Here is a 12,682-nt window from a genome sequence, read left to right on the forward strand (position 1 = left end):
CGGGTGATGGATAACGAAGCTTTCCTTCTTCATATGGTTATGCCTTTGGGGCTTCTGTATCTTTCTGCGACTTGATGGTTCAATGACGACATAGCGTGTTTCTTCAGTAGAAAATACCCTTAAAAACCCCTTAGGATTGTGATACCTTGCAGAATGTGGACTAAAACAGCTATGAGCCCGGTAGGGCTTTATCCGTGTGTGGCAGACCAACACCTCATTCGTGGCTGCCTCGTTTCGTGTCATTGTGCAGCTCAGCCTTTTCTGGATCGGTTAGCGGATTGTGTTGTTACTGCCTCTGATTCAGCCTGCTCTAAACTTTACACGATCTTACGTTTAAGCTTCACTCGTAAGCTACAACGTTGCTGCCTTTGAGCTTAGTCTATTCTTCTTCATTGCAGTATCAAACATTATAATACGGGAATCGCCAATTGGAAGACTTGACGATGGCCTTCGCCTACAGCGTGAACTCCGCTACTGCTGCGATCGTTATTCGAATATTCCATAGAATCAACTAGATATTTAAGTATTCTCAATCAGAAGCCGTTAAACTTGAGGCTGGCGGAGGAACTGCGAATCTCAAAATGCTGCATCTGTCGACTCTTTGGGATGACCATGTTCATGCATTGCTTCTACTCTAAGACAAGCCTCAGGTGGAAAGGCGGACGTTTTAGTCCCCTAATAGGCAACAATTATTTCCAGGAAGAAAAGCGCGAACCAGCCTTGATAGTCGCTCGCGATGAGCCCGTCCGTTGCGAGGTGACTGTGCGCGATACGAATGCTCCCAATCTCATCGACTTCTCGCAGATGAAGAGTTGGATTACAATATTGCCTTGGTAGATGAATCGCAGTATCTTGAGGTCACCGCTCATACATTCCAGGTTGAGGTTCGATAAAGGTCAAGAATAGTGTATTGTAGGGGTCTCGATAGCTTCATCATGCTTGGTAATTATATTAGTATAGATTCGGAAAAAGAAAGAGCCAGTTTAGTGAGAGGAGCATTATACAGAGGTCTATTGTGCATATCGTACCATGCTTTGAGGTTGTTGAGCGCGGTTCAGGCAAAAGAGAGGCGTATTTAGTTCAAGCCAAAGGTTGAACACCCCACAAGGCGCTGTTGGATCTCGCTGTGGTTATTGTGTGGATTCGGTTGCCATGGACTTTTTTGACAAAAACACCATATAGCACAGAGGTCTCGCCAATCTCAATTGTACAAGTTAGAAGATTATGCATAATGCCAGCCGAATGTACGGACAGGGCATTCTTGATTTATGCTACACTAACCTGCTGCTTCCAACTAGCGCTACAACAGCGCTTGCTCAGTCTGCGTCCTCAGGGGCTTCAGCAGCATCAACATACTCTCCATCGTCCTCCGACTCCAACCTCTCATCCTCAACGTCCGAGTCATCAATATGCTCGACAGCTGGGACGAACTCATCATCGTCGTGGTCACCGTCATCTTCTTCGATCTCACCATCATCACCATGTCCTGAAGTGATGCGAGCAACTTGAGGTCGGATGTCCGGATCACAGGCATCATGTGCGAGTGCACGAAAGAAGGGATGGTTCGCAGTCAGAGGCTTTCCCGTCGTGACAAAACCCATGGGCGTATGCTCAAAGTCTTGTCCCTTGCGACGAAGTGCGATCCACTCGTGAACTAAGTTTATGTCAGTGGGTAATCCCAGCTATATTACTAGTAGTACTTACGGAATGTAAGAGGTTTCGGAGCGAACGCCTGCTTCTGCAAGTCTGGAGAGGGGTCTTGACATAGACCGAGATAACTCAGGAGCTCGTGATACTCGTCCCACTCAAAGTGCAAGCGACCGGAAAAGATCCCCAACTCGACACTGAGCCAGACAGGAGCTTTGAAATCTGTGGGGAGAGAGGGAATGGCATAGTAGTCGAGGCGGTTGAAGTGGAGCATCCTTCGGGTGACGGGGGTAGAATAGAGAACAAGATGAACACCAATATCAACGCCGGCGTTGTAGGAAGTACTCGGACGTAAGATCGGAATTAGCTCGTTGGCCTCCTCAGGGCTGATAATGAGGGCTTTCTGGCTGATGAAGCTCCAAAGGACCCAATGGCAGGACCTGATGTAGTTGTCATTGGACTCATAAGTATCGACCGTTCGGGTAAACTGCTTGGACACCCAGAGATTTGAATTCATATTCACAGAAATAGCATGCTTCGTACCCAGCGCAGTGCGTCCAAGTACCGAGAACATTGGGTTATAGGCATCACTGCCGGCAACTAACCTGCCTTCGGTGGCAAAGTGCTTGACGTCCTCATGCAGCGTTGAGATCTTGCAGGCACTAAAGCGCGGTGGCCGTTGTGTTTCGCGGACGTCCTCAACTTCGTTCTCCACCTCGCGCTCTGCTTCACGCTCCTGCTCGATCTCGACCTCTTCAAGTACCGAAGCATGTACCGCAGAACCACGGTCCTGGAAGTGCTTCTTCCGAAGCTGCAACGCGTTGGCAAAAGGTTGCAGATGTTGATTCCATGCAATCGCATTTGCCGTATGGCGCTGTGTCTTTGGCTCATATAATTGCTTGAGCGACATGGACTCCTTGATACGTACCGCGGCCAAGAACCCGACACGTGATTGTTCATCCTCAAGGTATTCGGGGTACTCAAGTTGAGCTTGCTCTTGCTTCAGGTAATGAGATGTCTGTGCGAAGTAAGACGGGTCTTGCTGTTCGATGGTGTCGCAGGTCTGACCAATAACCCATTGGAGTACGGCTGCGGAGTCTGGTAGAAAGAACTCGTCCTTCTGCAAACGGTCTAGTATGCCTTGGTGAACTTCGGGAGGCGAATAGAAAATGACGGATTGTGATTGCCCGAGTAGTCTCAAACGCATTGCCGCCTGAACCAAGGCATCTTTAGTTAGGTGTGGACCTAGGGTCAGAGCCGCCCTTGCGTCAGTAGGCAACTTAAGATCTGTGCCCCGGCAGTGCGACTCATCCAAGTACACCAGACAACGATCCAGACTATCAGCGAATGGTGAAGCTAAGAGAGGCATGCGTTTGTTTGAATTGGGATAGATTACCCAGGCGCGATGATCATCACCGAAGTATACAGCGGCGGCCGCTTCAGTGGTGTCACGCTCCAGCCAAGCGCTGGCGAAGTGGCGATTCGAGTGCTCGAGGATCTGCGCCCCTGCATCAATGAGAATTCTGATCTTTTCTGTGTATCTGAGCTCTTGTTGAGGGCGTTTGACTCGATTCGTGAGGTGATCAAGTAGATCGATTTCCGTCCAACGCGCTCCCGTCACGTGGGTCATTCTAACGTAGCCTTGGTTTCGAGGTGCTAGTAAGTAGAACGGTACTTCCGCATTCGTGTGCTCGAGATGCGGCAGATCTGCTTGCTTGATCAGCATAGGCAATTGGTGCCTAGAGTCGTTCGTGCCAGAAAACCCTGTGACCCGGCATCCTTTTGCATGGACTGACAGAGATGGAAACAGATTCCAGCCCGAAGCCTGGAGTTTGAGGCTGAACGTCTTCGCGTACTTAGGGAACACAAAGTTATTGAGGTAGAAGTTGATCAAATCGGCGTTGGATCTAATGGAACGGTGGACTTCCATGAGCTGCCAGTTGTCGTCGACGTTGATAGTCGCGAAATCATCCAATCCGTTCGGTATACTGGAATTCATGATCCATTTCTCGTATTCCACGCTGGGCTCATCCGATCTCACAAGTTGCTCGAATGCTTGCTTGAATTGACCAATAGTGAGTCCTTGGTAATAGAACGATAGGCAGGTCAAAACGATTGCAACGTCAGGATGACCCCATTCGGCAGTAGGCGAGGGCACGCCTTTCGCTAGATACGGTACCGCTATCGGAGCTCGCCTAGGATGAAGCCCGTACTGCACATTCCATCGCTTCTTGAGGCAAGATATCAGAATGCGATGCACAAATAACCCTCGCAGAAGTGTAACGATCTTCATCAACTTCTGATCTCGGAGGTACTCGATGACCCTACTGGTTACCTCGGTTCGCACCATTGGTAGTGATATATATGCCTTCACATCTTGTCGAGCAGCTTCCGGAAGCTCGGCACAGGGCAAAATTGATTGAGCCTGCCCATTGCAAATCAGGCGTAACAAGAGCTCAATGAGAAAATCCTCTGCGTCTTTGCGTAAGAAGTAAATCAATGGAAAGCCTTCGACACCCCGCTCCACGATTTCAATGCTGCGGCGATAGCGTGCTTGTACGGTTGGTAAGAAGTCTTTCACATGGTGTAATAACATTTGCGTAATTTGCCAGCGTAGCGGATGGCCGTCAACAGTCATTTGGTTACCAGATGGATATATTAGTTGCGTTCTAATCGCAAAAGATACATCGCATTCATCCAGAACGTCTCGAACATGCTTGTCCAGCCATTTCTGGGTTCTGATCATCGTGGATGCCTCTGTGACGTGATTGTCGCAAAGTTGTTGCATCCCACTCAGTTTGAATGACAGGATGTGTTCAGGAAGCGCAAGTATGATACCGCTATTGTCCTTAGCCTGAGAATGTAGTTTCCGATAAAGGCGCATGAGAGCTTGAGTTGTCGGTGTCTTGCGAGAAAAGGGAACGTGGATAATTTGGCGATTAACCAAGCCTCCTAGCTTAGCTTGCATAACCTGTGCCGATTGTAGGAGGAGTGGTCTGGGAACTACAATGCGAGCAAGATCCAGTTGGTTTGCCAAGACAGCGGCCACCATAGCTATGATAGGTCAGTATGCTGATAGATACCCGCGAAAAGTTTTACGAGACACTTACGCAAGATACATGAGGTTTTTCCTTTGCCCATTAACAGTTGGAGTACCGAGTTTTCGCCTGACTCTGGTGATATCGTTGCTAAGGCTACCTGAACTTGTTCCTCCCGAAGAAGGATATCGCCATCAATTTCGAGAAGTAGCCAGTCTGAGTAGATGAGAGGGCTCCAGTTGGTGTGGCCTTGATTGGCCAATTCGTCTCGCTCCTGCTGTTCTTTGCGTCTCTTTTGGGCGTCTTGAATTCGGAGTAGGTGCTGCCATTTGCTAATAGCTAGCCCAAAGGTGACAAGGGCTTTCCGTGCGCCTTCTCCAAATACAGTGCCTGAAGTACTTCGTAGCTCAGTGAGCAAGTCCACAGTCGTCATTCTTGGCCACAAATCAACCATTTGGAGCCACTTCGCTTGTGGGCTTTGTGCTTGAAGGGTACCTCGAATATATTCTGCCACCCCCATAGCTTTGTGTTTCGCAGGCATAATCTCAAGACTCGTTACTCTAGAGTCTGATGCACGAGTATCTTCCGGGCGTCTACTTAAGTAGCCTTGTAGAGCATTGATACTCAACTTCAATTCCTTTGCGTATCGTGACTGCACGAAAGAAGAAGTACCCTCAAAGCTCGCAACGATGTTCCGAAGCAAGCTAATCTCGTGTATATGATGCTTGAACCGCGGCCTCTGGACGTTTGGTACCCGGTTAGGACCATCTCTAGGTATTTTCTTGTTCCAACCATCGCATCGTTGAAGTCCAAGTCGGTCTCCGGGGACGTTCCCAGATCTCATCGCCAGCGTGGAGACGTTCGAGTTGGTGGTGATATGAGGGAGAAAGGTGAGTCCAGGTGCAGAAAATAGATCAAGGGTATTATGCAACAGTCGCGAAAGGGTAGGGTTGTCACGGTCCCTCACTCGCGTTGGATATAATGTTGCGCGATGCGACAGGATCTCTTCTTCACCGCGCAGGACCGGAAGACCCAACCCTGGAACGGTGGCCTCGTTCGCAGTGACCCGGTCCAGAACTGTCTGTACCTTCTCAAGATGTATTGCCAGTTCATGGTTACGCGTGAGGCGGATCCACTCGGGAGACAGGTCGGCCAGAGCCCTTTCAACATTGAGATGCGCTGAATCGATATACACCAATTCTTGGAGATCGATCTCGGGACTCGGCCACTGCTTTTGTATCGAATAGGCAAGCAACTCGCAGCTTTTGTCAACCCACTCACTGTGATGACCCTTCGCAACCACCATTTGATGTCGCTTCTTGAAGCCAAGTTCTGAGAAAGGCATCTTCGCCTTCGCCATCAATGAGACAAGGTAATCAGCTTTGGGAACTCCATCGGCTCGGAAGTGGTGATAAGCGGGATGCTGTGGTGGATGGAGCGCTCTTATCTCCGGTATCATGGCAAAAGAGACAAGGATACGTATTAAATCCAGGTTTGCATCGATAGAGAAAACCATTGGGCCAAGAAGGAACATCAGTTTGTAACGATCTTTAGCAGTGCAATCGAGAAATCTCTGCACGAGAGCGCCCCAATCCGCTCGGACGTCTACCACAAGATGTTCGGAGAGGAGGCATTTTTGGAAAAACTTGTCATAACCGCCGACGACTGGGGCATCGTGTAGGAGGGATAGGAGGGTTGGCCCATCGGAGCAGTGCGGCTGCCATCTGAGAAGTAATTTGGATATTTCAATGACGTTTATTCGATCCAGTGTCGTCTTTCGATTGTCCCGCGCGTGGTACACTATGTCTTGCTTGAATTTGTGCGCATGGCTGCGCGACATGGCCCGAACTTCCAGGTGAGGGTTACCGGGAGATAGTTCCATTGGAATATGAGGTAGTCGACCGAGAAAGAAGCTGGAGAGGTCTGAAGATCTTGATAGTATCATCTCAATCAGTGCACGATACCGATCATCCTGTATCGAGACTGGGAGGGCTGGCTGCCAAGTGACCGTTTCCATGCACCGTCCATCTTTGGGATAATAACCTCGTAGAGGCGATAGATCCGCTATCTGCTTCAACGTTTTTACATTTTCATCAGACAACGGACTCCAGGGAAAGTAAGAGCCCGTTTGAAGGAGATGGATGGTTTCCTCGGAGCCAGTGCGCTTTGTCAACGGGTCATACATGACATGCGACGTGTACGCGTGAAGCAGAGCTTTCATGTATATCAGCCTCGGTTCAGGAGGGCAATGTATACGACCGAGTACTTCGTCAATACCGAACTTTAGATAGACACCGCTGCCCATTTCTAGTTCAACTGACACGTGATGTCCCTCCCTTGAGCTTCGAATGTCTCCCAAGGGGATAAGTATGCTTTTCTGGCGACGATTCGCAATGGATTGAATAACGATCTTACTCCTGAGTCCATACCACGTTCCGGCATCTTGATTCTGTAGAATGACAGCACTAAGTTGCTTGGAATACAGAAGCCCCACGTCGTTGACAAAGAAGCTTAGTTCCAAACGCTTCAACTCTACCGCTACTCCAAGATCTCTTGAAGCAAACACCGTGATGTAATCGGGGTGCTCAAAAGCCTCGAAAATTCGTGTGATCTCCCGAGCCAGGGCACTTGATGGGTCGAGTAACCTCGCCTCTCTTGGCTCTCCGTAAAATCGAATTGCCTGATGTAAGCCCGTATGAATACCAACGATGGACCAATTGCCTGGCTTTGATGCCCAGATATCCTGTCGACGTATCTCTAGCTGACCAGTGTGAACATTTAGCCAGTGAAAACATCCTTCGAGCAAAGGTGCAGGAAGATCAGGTGATTGATTTCCGAAGATACAGGGCGGTATGAACTCCAAAAGTTGGCCTTTTTGCACTGCGCGGATAACCATGTCTTTACCACCAGTCACATTGTTGCGAAAACCAAGGTGGATGCGATGATCGTTTTTCATGGGCTCTAACAATGCGAAAGACATACCATGCAGCGGCGAGGGAAAGACTATGGGAATCTTATTCCCGAACATTTTGCCATAGCTTGAATGACTTCGATAAGCTAGTGGGAGGGCACCCATCTCCTTCCCATCAATGAGAAGGGTTCCATATAGATAATTATAGTGCACAGAATAGGAGTGCCTCATGGTTTCCGAACCTACTGTAAGTAGGAACCACGATGTATCAGGGATCGGCTGTGGAATAGGGTTGACTGCCTTCTGGTCTTGTGGAATGTGCCAAAGATTGTCTACGGCGCCAACGAGAGCTACCGACTCTGCAATGATGGCATTCTTAATGAAGCCGCGGTTTTCGTAAGCGAACAATACATCCAGGATGATCGCGTTCCGCAGATTGTATGGCATTGAGCTGAACACTCCTGTGAGGTTGTAATGCAAAGATATTGAAGCATCGATGAAGTGGCGAAGGGCCTCAGGGTCAAGTAACAAGTCCTGGTTCAGATGGAACGTTCGTTTGCATAAAAGCGACGCCCAAACCGCGAATTGAGTAACTTTGGAGTCTTCGGTGATAATTGACTGTAGCTCTGCACGCCAGGTATTAGTTATACGGCGTGCCTTTTGGAGAAGGCCCTTGGCCTCAGACCTAACAGTACTGGTTGCCGAAAGCGAAGCGATCTTGGAAAGGATCGTAATGAGAATGTCCATTTGAATTGGCTCACGCCAATTCCGATTTATGGCTTCCAGTCGTTGTTGAACCTGCTGAAGAAGTTTCGAACAGATGGCATAGTCAAGAATCGCGGAATGCACGTCCCGTCGAGGATCATCGCTTGAAGTGGTAGGACCAACTTGGAGAGCCAGGCGATGTACCAAAGTCCAAGTCGTTTCTGCTGAGAAGTTGAGGCTAGTGGACCCCATTTCGCGTAAGAGATCCAGCCACCGGGAATGAGTCCCAACTAGAAGTCCTTGCCATGCCATGAATTCATGTACATTCTGGTCAGTAGGACAATCAGCCTGGCTCGCTTGAACAAGATTCGACGTAGGCCAGTCCTGGAAAGAAAGATTCAAAACTTGAAGCGGGGAGTCGTTTGGTAGCATCAATGGGAAATGATGCCAGAGTGAAGCTTTTTTTCGGTTGCCAGTCCAGGTTTGAGTCGAAGTATCGTAGTACTTCGGCTTCAGACCGCAGACCCGGCGTACAGTAGACAAATCAATGGGGAACTCCCATCCCGAATAGTGTGTCTTGACATGTGCCTTCTGTTCGGACCCTAAGACGACGTTACACGTAGTATCGTTGGCATACGGACGAAGTTGCGAGTACTCTCGGATCAGGGAAACTTGATCGAGGCAAGCGGTTGGTGGGTGACATAGCGTGGAAAGGATGAACCAGGTGGCATCTCGATACGCTGCAAAATCTTCAGGACATCTCAGCTCAAAGAGCGTTGCTTTCGCAGCCGGTTCCCAACCAGGTAATGGATGTTCGTAGATCTTGATCCTCAAATTGTTCGCCTTGTCTTGAAGAGCATGTCGTTTGCAGGGCCACCGGTGTTGGGACTCGGTTGTGCCGTCCCAAAGAACAACTGGGTCCCAAAGGCAATCTGTTTCATTTCGTTGTTCGGTTAGATCCTTGTATAGTTGCGTTGTTTTCTCCCATTCGACTTCTTTGGCGTCGAACCTATAAGAAGCATGTTCCTCGATATCTTCGCGCATTTCCAGGAGATCCCTTGATGTGTCAGAACAGTCGTAATATCTCGCAGCAAAACAGGAATCCCCAGGATCGTCGAAAATGGTCTTGCATCCGAACCCTTGACGAGACGGGTTTCGCGCGGTGAGATGGGCTTGAACGTCTTGCACACGATTCAGCTCTTGGAGTGTGAGCAGCTGTATAGGATCGAGAATATCGTAATCGAAACCGCAACGGTACTCCTCCAGAAGTGGGTAAAGCTTCACGGCTGCCCTGTCCATCAACACCCATATCTCGAAGAGATATAGGAGCATTTGACTCTTCTGATCAGGATACCCATCCGCTGAATCCTTAATTATTCGCACGTACTCCTTTATAACTTTGCTCATCTCCACGATGAAGCGTGAGCCTTCAGCGTTTGCAGTAGCCAATTTCGGTGCAATCACGTCCTCGTGGTATTGAGATATGGAGATATGACGGCGTGTAATTTCCATATAGGGCTTGACGGAAGCGGGAGATTGCTCATACTGCTCCAGCAAGTCAGAAACCGCGTACGGTTGGATGTTTGTGTCATTGGCCTGATGGAGCAGAACTCCACGGAGAAGTTTAGCGCTGTTAGTCAGTCGTAAGTTGAGCTCCGTAGGATAAGCGTGTCGGCGCAAGAGTGGAACTTTGCGTTCACACGCTTGCTTGTGGTTTCGCCACACTGACTTCAGATACCCTCCCGTTGTTGATATTATACCGTTGAATCCTGGTTCTAGAGATCGAACTAGATGAACGTAAGTCTTCCTTGTGGTTTCAGTAGCTTGATCGGCGTCTGAATCGATTTTAGCGAGGCGGCGTCCTAACTTCTGTCGTAGATAGAAAGATGCTTCGAAAGGGATTCGCTTCAGAACTTCTTCCAGGAATTGGGAGAGAAAAAGGCACATGGTGAACTTGTAGTGGAGCCGCCCAATATCCGCTCCGAAAAGTCTATACAAGTAGCGCTGCATGGCTACCCGAATGACAAGATAGAAGGGGGACCTCCGCCATGGCTTACGCGCTTTGTCGAACGATACCGTGTCGCGCACACGCTTTCGCAAAATTGGTACTTGTATAGCATTACCGTTTGCTTCCAATAACGTCATCAACAGACCAGACACGATGGCAGGGTCAGAAGTATCTCGAATTTCTGGGAGTGAGGCGGCCGCTTTGCACGTTGTGGAGGCAAATTTGGCGATGTATTCGGTGCTAGCCTGCTCCATGAAAGCAGCCAAGCTTTCTTGAAACGAGTCCTCCGAGAAGGTCTCGTAAGGGATAGATACAGCACAGCCAGGGAAGTCCCATAGGAGCGCGTTCTTGGTAGCAAGGACTTTATCGCATGTGGCAGAGGTTTCAAACGCCTCAATGACGACGCGTCGTTCACCACAGTCGCTTGAGTAGTCAGCATAGGCACCTTTATGAATGGTGATTGGCTTACATGGAGTGTTCGTAAACAAGAAGAGCGCAATTTTGGGCGGACGCGTAGAGAATTAACATCTTGCGCGAGGTGAAATTGCGAAGCTCCCTTAGTAGGGTCGATCTTGTAATCATGCCGTCCACATTCAGCGATTTGCACGTTACCAGTGCGTCTTGGAGGGCTCGTATGTGGCTTTGGTGTTCCGGCATCGCATGCGTGGAAAGACTCGAAGTGGTATTGATAAATCGTACCAAAAGTGCCTCCTCAAGGCGGCGAAGGTTCCTGTCCTCCTGACCGGGGACGTTTCGCGGCAGGGCGACATGATAGTACAACTGATCGAGGAAGGGCATGCCTTTGGGAGGCGCCATGGCTGCCTACTGCAAATAGCAGCGGCGGAATTTAGTCTACAGGAAAAATGAGGGACTGTAGAACACGCTTGGGCGGAGTGTGCGAGGTGAGTTGAGGCGATGAGGCGCAAGGCTACAAGGCTGCTGCGCTCTTATTGGGAAGGTACGTGCCAATTGGAAGGTACGCTCGGTCGCAAGTTGATCCGGTGCCAAGCATCGCGAGATGAGGCGACGGGTACATGCAGCGCGGGTCCTAGTTCACTATGAGCGGTGAAGTGACGCTACATTTTGAACTGTTCATCCTCCCGTCACGTCGGTGACTTTCTCAAAGTAGGTCATTTGCGCGATGCAGAGAGTGCTGGTAACATATCGTGAACGTGGTGGGTATGAATTTCGCATATCGCGGGGCGAGGTACGAACAGGTGCATGTAGTAAGCGGCTACATTAACGTCCGCATGCGATGCGAGTCTAAAAATACTCCTCCCATCACTCGCTTCTTCAACGCCTCTTTGCACGCCGTATTTCGTTTGATATAGCGAACCGCATCAGGATGAAATATTGGAGTGAGAGACTGGGACAGGGAAGAGCATTCAAGCTCGGCAGACAAAAACGATAAACGAGAGAATGTAGAGAATGTAGAGAAGTATGGAGATGTGGGTATTCCTTAACAGAAACTAACAGGAGGACAAAAATCTGGAAAATAGACGACAAGGGGATAATGTGGAAGCCATTGCTGAGAAGCTATACAGCGGTGATCACGCAAAAAACAAACCACCTACGTTGTGACCCATTTGCTAAACACACGACGTCATTCTCCATCAGCCAGGAATTGGTCCCAATGGCTTCGATCATCTCTGACTCTCCGAACCATTGGATTCGCCGAGTAGGTGGAGAACGCGATCAAGCAAAACGGAGGGACAGGGGGCAATGTAAGCACCCGCCAGCAGGTCATCGTTGGTAGGACAGCCAAGCATCTCGCGGAGGAGTACGGAAAACCAATATCATATGAGTATCTGGCAGGCGCAAAAGCGGTTGACATGAGAAAGAGGTCTGAAGACGCGCCGCGTGAGGTTTGGATCGTTTACCCGATCGCTGCCGATTCTGCACCTTCCATCCCGCCATCGCCCATAGCACCTCCCTCATTCGCTCAAGTTTCTCCGATAACAATTCATTTCATTAATGTCCAATGAACAATTATGCATTTTGATTAGTGCACCCAATCAAACACCTTTCTTGACGAAGCTCCCACCGAGTCATGCCTCGCAAGTCGACCTTGCTTTCAGTACCCGGCTGTCATTCCTCGGGAACCGCGCTCGCATACGTTGAGTCAACGCCACAGCAGTCCGTCCTATGGCCACCTCGGTTGATTCGATGCCTATCACCGCTATTCCCGCAGGATTCCACGCCTATGATGAACGCGGAAAGCTTCTAATAGGCGAAGGCGAAGGGTGTTTGCCCTGGAGTTATTCCGCCTCCATGGCGCAACGCTGGAACAAAGCTTTTCCTCACGTCGAAGTGGTGCAGCAATTGTCGCATTTGGCACTCCTTCCCATCTAATTCGCTTCTGTGCGATTACGG

The 12,682-nt window shown here is 49.5% G+C and overlaps 1 protein-coding gene across 1 annotated transcript; it reads right to left on the reverse strand.

The window, feature by feature from the left end:
* Positions 1 to 1,316: 1,316 nt before the first annotated feature.
* K460DRAFT_404218 (uncharacterized protein) lies at positions 1,317 to 11,125 on the reverse strand (the record flags this gene model as incomplete). Its single annotated transcript, XM_040936705.1, has 4 exons — positions 1,317 to 1,654; positions 1,705 to 4,701; positions 4,758 to 10,732; positions 10,779 to 11,125. 4 exons carry the CDS (start codon positions 11,123 to 11,125, stop codon positions 1,317 to 1,319), a joined length of 9,657 nt encoding a protein of 3,218 aa, XP_040791523.1.
* Positions 11,126 to 12,682: the final 1,557 nt, after the last annotated feature.

The sequence above is a fragment of the Cucurbitaria berberidis genome (assembly GCF_010015615.1).
Source record: "Cucurbitaria berberidis CBS 394.84 unplaced genomic scaffold K460scaffold_2, whole genome shotgun sequence".
NCBI lineage: Eukaryota > Fungi > Ascomycota > Dothideomycetes > Pleosporales > Cucurbitariaceae > Cucurbitaria > Cucurbitaria berberidis.